This window comes from Gekko japonicus, unplaced genomic scaffold, assembly GCF_001447785.1.
Source record: "Gekko japonicus isolate JY-2015 unplaced genomic scaffold, Gekko_japonicus_V1.1 scaffold898, whole genome shotgun sequence".
NCBI classification, from domain to species: Eukaryota; Metazoa; Chordata; class Lepidosauria; order Squamata; family Gekkonidae; genus Gekko; species Gekko japonicus.
The window spans coordinates 714490-725738 of NW_015160238.1; the positions used below are offsets into that span (position 1 = coordinate 714490).

At 44.6% G+C, this 11249-nt stretch overlaps 1 protein-coding gene across 1 annotated transcript; it reads right to left on the reverse strand.

Moving 5' to 3' along the window:
* Window positions 1-2534: 2534 nt before the first annotated feature.
* On the reverse strand, window positions 2535-10410 carry SLC2A10 (solute carrier family 2 (facilitated glucose transporter), member 10). The gene is made up of 3 exons (XM_015413075.1): window positions 9033-10410; window positions 5143-5265; window positions 2535-2674 (listed from the first exon to the last, which is right to left on the reverse strand). The coding sequence occupies exons 1-3, from the start codon at window positions 10408-10410 to the stop codon at window positions 2535-2537; spliced, it is 1641 nt and encodes a 546-aa protein (XP_015268561.1).
* Between the last annotated feature and the right edge of the window lie 839 nt (window positions 10411-11249).

The following is an 11249-nucleotide window of genomic DNA, read 5'->3' on the forward strand; positions in this document are numbered from 1 at the left end:
AAACCACCTTTGAACATCTCTTGCCTTGAAAACCCTGTGGGTTCGCCATAAGTTGACTACGACTTGATGGCACTTTCCACCACCACCAATGCAAATTCATGTCTTTCAGGAGAGTAGGGTTGTATATAAGGCCACAGACCATTACATTATTTCACACTGAGAAATACATAGAGACAGAATCTGAACAGCTGTCATAAGTTATGTTGTATTTATCAAATACTTTTAAAAAAAGAAAGAAATCTACTTTGCAGACCATTGGAGGACATTGGCTATGTTTTTTCTTAACAGAAACCTTTCAAGACATGCAAGAAACCAGGACCTAGATTCTATGCATAACAGAGTAACATAAGTACTGGGCTGTCACCCCAATGAACAGAGCTCGAACAGTCCAGATTCCTCCTTTGTGCAATTCCTCATGTCACTTCCAACACTGAAGTAGTAAACACTCGGTCACTAATGTTGCCTGTCCACAGGTGGCAATGTTCACCAATCCTCTCTCACGAGGCACTGGAATGGTCTACTCTTTGGTAATGAGCCCGTGCGTGGATCTCTCTTCTGTTCCATATTTTTGGACAGAATGCATTTCCTTGCAGCAACCTGCAAAAACAATAATGTAGCAAATAAGGAACAGCCACAGTCTTATTTGGTACTTCAGGTCCCTCCTGTCACTCTTTGCTTCTGTTGACGGCATTCTAAACTTCATAGAATTCAGAAAGTAAAATTTGTTCATACTGAGCTAATGAATACAAAATGCTTTGAACTATTCAAAACGGATCTTCCTGAGAGACCAGTATCTATTCTATACAACACAGTATTTCAGCATAAATTGGATCCTGTCAGGTCACACACCGTTACAAAATTTTATACTGAGAAATATGTAGAATCCTAATTGTCAGAATTTGGTTTTTATTTATCAAAATGTTTTTGAAAAACCTGCTTTGTAAATTTTTGGAGGCTATTGGCTCTGGTTCCTCTTAACTAACAGAGGTCTATTAAACAAAGTCTGAGTCCAGCGGCACCTTTAAGACCAGCAAAGTTTAATTCTGAGTATGAGCTTTCATGCCCATGCTGCACATGAAAACCTATACCCAGATTTCAACTTTGTTGGTCTTCAAGGTGCCACTGGACTCGAACTTGGTTCTGTTGTTTCAGACCAACACAGCTACCCACAAGAAGGCTATTGAGGCATGCAAGAAGGAGACTGGGACCTAGTTTCTACAGCCAATAGAACAATGTATTTCCATTCTGAAATGGTACAGTAATTTGCTAGTTATCCTGAGGGGCTTCTAGTACCTTAAAGACTACTGAATTTATTGCAGCACAAGTTTTTGTGAGTCAGAGCATACTTTGTCTGATGCAAGAAAACTTGAAACGTGAAAGCTCATACCACAATAAATTCTGAGCTGCCACAAGAATCTCTCCTATTTATCTAGAGAGCATCTGAAGGTTTATGGACATTCCTCTGCTCTTCCAGTTCTGCCAAGAGATCTTTAAGGCTACCCCTGCAACTGTACAATCCTGTTTTAACCATATGTTATTGTGCATTTCTGGGTGGTCTTCCACACATTAGCATAGGCTACATCCTTCTAATTCTTGGAAACATCTTACTGCTTGACAGAGTACATACAATGGTAAACCTTGCATACGTGGACCTACGCTTTCCTAGGGATGATACGTGCTATGCTTGCAGCAGCTCTAAAAATATAACTGGGCAATGGCAAACTAGGGTATCTTTGTGATGTGTTTGGTTTCTTTTGAGTTGCCCCTGCAAATGTAGCCTGATCCACAGCCCAGGGCCCTGCGTCCGAGCACTGATCTTAGACAACAGAACTGCAGCTGTTCTGCAGAGCTAACCCCAAAAGTTACCAGGGAACATAGGAACCTGCTAAAGAGCTATTTTGTTTATTACAATAGAACAAAGGAAAACTTTATTTTTATCACCTGGATCAGGATCTAGGAAGAGGGAGAAATGGAACAAGCCAGTACTCTATTCAAACTATACCTTGTTTTAAAACTATGGACACATGATTCTCATTGAAGTGACCCTTGTCTGTCCCTTCCTTCTGTCCCTTAAGGCGGGGGTATGTCTCCTGTTTCTAGTTATCCAAACTCAGCAGAGTTTCAGGTCCTTGATGTGTGGACACATAACCTCAGAATCATACTGTGGCATGCACAGCAACCTGGAAAGTTGATATGAAGGATGCTGCTCAAACTGTAGTGGGCTCCACAGACGTCACCCTCTCCCTGTTTATATGGTGCATGAGACAGCTTCAAAGCAGTGATCCTTGTCCTTCAACAAGCAACAGAAATTCTATTCAGTCCTCCCTATCCTTGGAATCTATAGCTGAACAGGAAGCAAGAGAAGAAGAATCTGTATAGTTGCATCATGCAAATCTCCCAAAATTGTTTTATGTGACTCGGATTTGGGGAATATTGCCCTGATCAAGCAGGTCTCTGGAGAGGTGGCATATAAATGGACTGAAATCAATGCTGATATTTTCAACTAAGCTACTCCATAGCTGCTGCGCTGAGACTTACCGTTTCTTTGAGAACTGCTGGTCTATTTCTTCAAGAGACTGTCCTTTGGTTTCTGGTACAAAAAGATAAATAAATATAACAGCCACCACTCCCACTAGTCCATAGAAAAGGAATGTCCATGATAAGCCAATGACCTCTGCAAGCAGAAGAAAAGCAGAACAAAGTTTGACAAGGCTTTTGCTTTGACCTGATGGAAGTTGGTATATTTATCAAACCTGAGTAGCCTTATTAACATGGGAGGGGGTACATCAAACAAGGCCAACAAAATATTTTTTCATAGCTAAAACTACAGAGCACAGGTTGGAATTCAGCTCTGTAGGCAACTGGTTCCCTACGTGTCTCACCCTGACCTAGCCACAGTGATCCACGCAATGGTCACCTCTAGGATAGACTACTGTAATTTGCTCTGCGTGGGCCTGCCCTTGCACCTGACCCAGAAGCTCCAACTGATCCAGAATGCAGCCACACAGGTCCTTACTGGGACCCCTTGGACAGCACATATCCCACTGGTGCTGCATGAGCTGCACTGGCTTCTGGTGGGGCACCAGATCAAGTGCAAGGTCTTGGTTCTGACCACCTCGGGACCGCCCCTACCAGTATGCCGCCAGAAGAGCACTGCGCTCAGGAAACAAGAACTTCCTAGTGGACCCCAGCCTGAGAGAAATCCAGCTGTCCTCAACCAGGGCCAGGGCTTTTTCAGCCCTGGCCCCCACCTGGTGGAACTCTCTGCTGGAAGACATCCGTGCCCTGCAGTAGTTATTACCTTTCCGTAGGGTATGTAAGGCAGAGATGTTCCACCAGGCATTTGGTTGAGGACAGTGATGGGGGAGGACATCTGGCACTCTCATTTACTCCCCCATCCCTCATAACCCCTCCCCCCAAGGAGATTAGGGGAGCTGATTTTCTGCCATCTGGTATATGAAGAGAAGAGAAGAAGAGTTTGGATTTATACCCCACCCTTCACTACCCAAAGGTGTCTCAGAGCGGCTTACAAACTTCTTTCCCTTCCCCTCCCCACAACAGACATAGGTGGGCCTGAGAGAGCTCTGACAGAAACTGCTCTTTTTCAAGAACAGCTCTTATCAGAGCTATAGTTTGCCCAAGGTCATCCAGCCATATGTAAGTGGAGGAGGAGTGGGGAATCAAACCTGGTTCTCCCAGATTAGAGTCCGCGCACTTAACCACTACACCAAACTGGCTCTTGTTTCTTGTTTTCATCCATTGATCTGTTTTAATAGTTTTAATGTTGTTTAGTTATTATTCTGTTGTAAGCCGCCCTGAGCCCTACTTGTAGATTTGCCTAGCTAATCTAATTTAATACATAATAAACAAATAAATAGGTAGAGAGCTCCCAGCTTCTAGAGCACAGAGCTAAGTCTTGATTGCCAGCTATTCATGGAAGGCTTCAGATCCAGCAACAAACCAATGGTTTGCTATTATGGCTCCCTGGGTTTCGAACATTCTCTCCCTTTCCTACACTCAGCTCAATAAACAAAAAGACTTCCCCCACAGTTTGGTATTCATTCTAAATTGAAAATTGCTTCCTTCCATCTAGGCAGGATTCAAAAACCAGGATGAAAACATTTCTTGGAGTCCCGGTTCAGAGGACAAAAGCAAATCACAACAGCTACTCTCAGATGCAGTGAAAGATCATTAGGAGAATGAGTCTTGGAAGCTGTCAGGCTCCTACACTCTTTTTTGCATGTGGCTTGGGAACAGAAAGCTGACTGTTGGTCATTGTGTCTGGAGCCCTAAACTATGGTTTGATTGCTGCCTACAAACCAGTGTTTAAATGTGGCAACTATTAGCGGAGAGTATTAGCAAGATGCACTTGCCATGTACCCAGTCAGTTAATGTACATGTGGCAGGACAAATGCTGCACCATGCTGTAGAGCCACTCATGTAGGAGTGTGCCATTGCCTATAACATATACAGGATAACACACTACTGAGAATCAACTGCAGGGCTCCGCCCCTTCCATTTTTGGTGTCAACACTGTGTGTGTGTGTGTGTGTGTGTGTGTGTGTGTGTTCCTAGAAATAATATGGCTAAACGTGTATGGGAAAAATTCCCCCATGCCTGCACATAAAATGTCAGTGTGGCAGATGCACCAAAGCAAAAAGTGGAGATTTGTGGTATGGAAAACCTAACCAAAGACCAGAAACCTGTGAATATAATAACAAAGAATTTATAAAAATAACTTGTAAATTTTTATCAAATGTTCCAATCTGAATGAAGATTATTATACAAAATATCTCTGGTGTCAGTTCAATATTGAAAACATCTTCAAGTCCCAACAAATTTCCTATCTGAGTCAGTCTTTCTCAGTAATCTTATTGTTAAATGTTATTTAAAATAACATTTAAAATGTGTTTACTAGATATAAATCAAAATTCCACAGGATTAGGACACAGTAAATTTTCCTCATTTTTCTGGAAAACCCTTATCACCAGCCATGTCATCACTTTGGCAAACCCTCTACTGCTTGACAAAAGAAAAACAGGTATGTAAGAAACGTCCCCATGCGCACCCCTCAGCATCCGGCCTGACCAGGCTGGCTGTAAAGCAAACATGTACATAACGTATCAGCACCGCCACACATACCAATGATGTTGAGGAACGTGAGACTGATCAGCAGATTAGCGGCCCAGTTGAAGCAGTTGCAAAAGGCAAAGGCTCTTCCTCGTATTCCAGCAGGATAGATCTCACTGAGGACAAGCCATGTCACTGTGGCAGGGGAAAAGGAAAAGAACAGAGTGAGGAAGGGGAAGGAAACAGAATACACTGACCAGTATCTTTGCTGACATGGACCTGATGTGAAAAAGCTGCGACAACTGGAACATCAGGGTTCCACTGGACTGGGTGGCTGAGAACATCTAGACATGAGTTTGTTCCGGAGAGCTGAAAGTAGCCTGAAAGACGGGGGTCACTGCTTAAGAGCTGCATGCATTCATTTCACTTCTGCCTCTGCAGAGGAGATCTGCAGGTCTTTGTACTGTTCCAAAAACATGCAAGGATTCCAAAGGGGGCAGCCAATAAAAGTGAATGCTCCATTGAGAAATGATGCCTCTCTCAAACCGTTCTTTTAAAATCTTTGTCCACCTTCAGCCTTACATAGCCTAGACCATAATCAGAGCTTGACTTCAGCCCACTAATTTATGACCTTGGTGTTTGTTTGTTTTTCAGGGGGAGCCAGGAAATAAATACAGAGTTGTAGAATGGTTTCCAGACCACATCCCTAAATACTGTTGTGTTCTTCACTGCCCCTTTACTTTACACATTTGAAACGGTATACATGCCTCTCCCACCCAGTTATCATGATTTAAAAATGAAGAGAATGGGCAACTGGTCCGATAAATGTGATGCAGGTTTAATAGTGTTGCCAGGTGCTTCCAGGCCACTGGTGGGTGAGGTAGGGTTGCCAGATCCAGGTTGAGAAACTCCTGGAGATTTGAGGATGGAACCTGGGGAGGACAGAGACCTCAGCGGGGTGCAATGCCATAGAGTCCACCCCCCAAAGCATCAATTTTCTCCAGGGAAACTGATCTATGTAGTCTGGAGATTTGCTGTATCTCCATGGGATCCCCAGGTCCCACCTGGAGGTTGGCACCCCTATGCAGGTAACAGGAAGCAGAATAAGAAGCTCTATGAGATTCCAAGAAGGCTTATGTATATTTTATATGCAAAAATGGTAACGAAAAAGAATAGCTAATGTGTTAGTAGCGAAAACTACCAAGAATCCCACACTATCTTTAAGAAATTTACGGGCCATAGAAGCGTCTATGGGTTGGAGCCCAGTTTGGTAGATACATAACACACACACACACACACACACACACACACACAGACCCCATATTCCCAAGGAGATTAGCATAAAAAATAGCCAAAAGACAGTGGTGAATGAGCACAGATAAACAGAAAGTGTTCCATAAAGCAAAAGATTGTGCTAATCAAGGGGCAGAAGGATATTCCAAATGACCAACTGTGACAGATTGCATTTTTAAGAAGCTTTGAAGTGCTGTACAAACTACTAAATGACTATGAAGGGGTAATTCTTCACAGAGCAAGAGAGCCTTGAGTGACAGGCTGCTCTAAGGAATCTTATTGGTTAGCATCAAATGAGCAGAGACAATCTTGAGAGAGCTGCATGCTGAGAAGAGAGTCAGTCAGATTTCTACCCTGACTGAGTTGAGTCTGATTTCAGCCTTAGCTGAGAGCAGTTTAACACAAATGGAGAACTCGGGGAAAGTTGACAAGGAAGTTTGGGAAATAGGCGAAAACTCCCATTCAGGCCAAGGAAAGGGGATGAAAGAGTTGGGTATGTTTAGCCTGGGAAAGTCAAGGCTTAGAGGGGACATGATTGCAGTCTTCAAGTAGTTGAAGGGCTGTTATGTAGAAGATGGAGCGGATCTATTCTTTCTTGCTCCGGATTGGAAGACTAGATCTAATGGGTGGAAATTACGAGGGAGTTGTTACTGGCTAAATATCAGGAGAAACTGCCTAACTGTAAGAGTGGTTGAGCAGTGGAACAGATTGCCTCGGGAGGTGGTGGATGCACCTTCGCTGGACGCTTTCAAGCAGAGGCTGGATGGCCATCTTTCGGGTTATGGTGTAGGGCTATCTTTTGGCTATGCTCCTGCAGAGTTTGACTAGATGACCTGCAGGGGGTTGGACTAGATGACCTGCAAGGTACCTTCCAACTCTAACATTCTATGGTTCTATGATTCTAGAGAAAGAAGAAAATTCCATACCCAGTCAAGCAGGGAGTTCTCTCTGAAGAGGGCAGAGATCCCTGGTCTGGTGTGGTTATAAACTGCCTTTAGAGACCTTAAGGGTCAGTTAAAACTCAAGATGAGTACTGGTGTTTCAAGAGAAGAGGTTTGGGTACTGATAAGAGTGTACCAGCCTTCTAGAAACCAAGGAAAGTGTACTTTTGTCACTATTTGTCACCAAACAATATGACTGGTTAGCATCAGCTGAGCAGAGACAGACATGAGAGCTGCATGCTGAGGAGAGAGTCAGTCAGATTTCTTGGAGCAGCCTGTCACTCAAGGCTTTCTGTTTCTGTGAAGAATGAACCCTTTACAGTCCTTTAGTTAAGCTTCTTGGTAGTGCAGTCTGTCACACCAACGTTCTGAGTCACATGTCCAAGCATATTGGGAGGAGCACCATCAGAGCAAAGCTAGCATATGTTTGGTGAAATACTCTCCTGGCACATGAAGAAATGTGAGCAGTGAGATGTGGACTGCACAAGCCACTCATGAAATCTCCCTGACCCAACTCATGAAAGTTAGCCTGTACATCTTTAAAAACGGTACTTCTTCCCCCTCCTGACTTTTCTTGAGAGAGAGAAAAGTGTTCATTGGTGGAGTGCCAAAGGAAGATATTCTCTTATTAAAACCACCTCCATGCTTCCAAGGGTCCTGCCCAACATGAGTTCCCCTTTTTGGGCTACCTTATGGAATAGGCATGGAGCACTTGTATTAAGCGCTTTGGAGTCACATTATGTAGGAGAAACTTACAGGCACTGCAGACTGGATAAAGGTTTGCCTGCAACTCTGCATGTTACAAATTTAACCCACATGTCAAACTCCATATGTATTTGGGAGGATGCTTTATACATGTTTCTACAACTGTGCATGTAAGTAAGATTCCAAAAGCAGTCCCAATTCTTGGAAGTCTTTTATTGACAGGTGGGGGAAGCCTTGGACACCACGGCATCTATACACTTCTGCCTAAGCGAGGACTGCAACTAAGCTCTCTCTTAATGCTTGGCCAGAGAAGCATAGAGGTGGCATCCAGAGAAAAAAAGAGAGCTGCCTCATTTGGACATTACACTGGCCGCTTAGTTGAAGGCACGATACAGAGTGCCTCTACGGATCACAAGTAGAAAGAGAATGGACCCACGGTTCTGTTGCTGTACAGGCAAAGGATGTGCCCCATGATATCCCAGAATCAAGCCTACCATCTCCCATTCAAGGATCTCAGGCCATAGAGCACAGAAAGGATTCTGCCTAAGATTCTGGAAAACAACTGCCAGAGTAAGCAATACAGGCTGTGTAGAGCACTGATGTGACTTGGCATTAAGGCAGCAACAGAGGTTCAAAAGAAGCAAAAAACAAACACAGTCACAGCGATTATCCATGGGGAAAAAATCAAGCAAGAAATGGCTCAGGGATGACAGGTGAACTTTCTTGTTTCTAGGAGCAAAAGCAAGCTATTGTAAGTGACTGGGGGAAAAAAATCCTTAGCCTTTCTCTCCTGGACACTTTACCTGGAGTGGGATGCAGCAGAAAAGGAGAAAACAGGATGGGTCACTTCAGAAACTATGTAGATTCCTGTTTACATTTGTGTGCCTCTATGGGTTTCTTGTTTCAGAGGTCCTACTGCACTTATTCTGTTATGACCCAACACAGCTGTCTGGGAAGTTCAGAATCTCCAATCAGAGCCACACGCATGGTGTGCTGGGAATGTGAAAGCAGAAGTACACTTACTTGGCCCAAACCCAATGGAGAATGCGCTCACAAAAGCCATCAAGCTTAGCAGCGTAATCCAGCTGAGAATCAACCGTTCCTTAGAAAGGGCCTCAGGGACAGAGGAGCCAGAGCTTCGTGCCTTTCCTTCAGGGGATGGATCTAGCAGGCCTGCTTTTTCAGCGCGTGAGGAAACGTTTGCCATTTTGCCTCTGTGTTTATTGCTGGCAACAGTTCCGCTGAACCCTCCTGGCCTCGTGATAGCAAGAGATGGATCTGCTTGAATCCCACCAGTGTCTGATGTCCAGGGGAAGTATGACATATTGGGCTGGGGAGACACTGCCTTCATAGGGAAAGGATCTGAACCAAACAAAGTGCTGTTTGACCCTACTGGCATTTCACAGTCTTTGGCCACGTTGAATGGAATGGAGCAGCTGGTCAAGCCAATGGCCGTCACCGAACAGGCCATCACTGTGCACCCAGCCATCAACAGTACCCTCCGGCCAGCCTTATCTGCAAAAACCATTGCAACTAAAGTGGCTGCAACCTTCACCACTCCTAAGCCGACAGAAGCCAGGACTGCAGAGGAGTCACTCTGAAAGCCAACGGAGCGGAAGATTTTGGAGGCGTAACCAAGAATATTGGGCTGCCCTGTGAGCTGCTGGAAGAGCACTAGTCCGAGGCCCACCAGAGTTCTGCTTCTCATGTTGTCCCTTGAGCTCAGAAGGTCCACAAGAGAGTAATGCTTCTCCTTTGGGCCCTGCGGCATTACGTCTTCACCCTCTTCATTCTTCTGTAGCTGAATGAGGCTTCTGCGAGTCTCGCTGCCACATACGTTCAGCTTAACGGAGTTCTTTGGGAGGAACAGGGTGCAGAAAAACTGAACGGCTGCGGGGCCCACGGCCAAGCCAAACATGTACCGCCAGCCCTCTGCCGTATCCGAGAAGATGTAATTCAGAGCGTACGAAAGTAAGATGCCCACTGTGATGCCAGCTTCATAGAGGGAAACCAGCACCCCCCGCCGATGCGCGGCCACCAATTCAGAGACATAGATGCAGCACGCCATGGATGACAACGAGATTGCAAATCCTACAGTCATGCGCCCAAACACCAGGCAAACAAAGGACCTGGCTAGCGTGAGGAGGAGGCTTCCGCACAGCAAGATCACATTGCTGACTTGTATTGCTCTCTGTCTTCCTTGTCGGTCAATGAAGATCCCGCCCACTAAAGAAGCCAGGAGAGCTCCAATGAGCAAGGAACTCACTAGGACTTCCTGTTCAAGACAGCCAAGACGGAAGTCGAGCTGCAGCTGCAACAATGCCCCGGAGATAATTCCGAATTCATACCCGAACATTAACCCGCCAAGGAGGGAGACGGTTGAAGACAACAGGAGGACCATCAAGGCATGCCCTACAAATCGAGGGAAACAAAGGTGAGATTTCAGTCTGCTGTTCGTCTACCTTTTACATAAAATCTTACAGGAAAAGAGAACCAGTGCATTTATAAAACAATGATTAGATTTGGGGGGGCTTACTATTTGTCTGCACATGCAAGAATGATGGAGATTTAAAGGACCAGCAGTGTTAATCCAGGGAGGCAGGCATCCCAACCCTGATAACACACACCTGAAGTCAGATTTTGGCCAATCAGAATCAGGTTTCCTCAGTAAGAAACAGTCTAAGGGGGGCTTACTTTTTGTCTGCACATGCAAGAATGATAACACACACCTAAAGTCAAATTTTGGCCAAACATAATCAGGTTTCCTCAGTAAGAAACAGTCTATGCACACCCTATTCCTATTGCAAACAAGATGCTATCTTCTTCAATTATTAATCAAGGTCATTGTTAGACAGCACTGACCATTCTGTTAGTATTTTTTTTAATCTCCTGGAGGATTGTGAAAGATAATCTCAAATTGGCAGAAAGATTAACAGAGCATGGACATCGACACAGCCCAGTCAACATTTGAAAGGGAAAACTGATGCAATAATTTTACACAAAGCGACCAAGGAGTTGATACACCACAGTCCAGATATATGTGTAGGCGCTAAATCCTGGTAGAATCAATTGACTAAAGTTAGCAGTGATTGACACGACTCCCAGAGCTTTCAGTGGGACTCAGGGTGCAATGGCAGGCAGAATTACACCCTTCAAAGTCCACTGAAATCAACGGGGTTAAGAAGGGTGTAACTCAGGAACATACTGCAAGTCACAGCTAATTTAAACTGGGTTTGCACC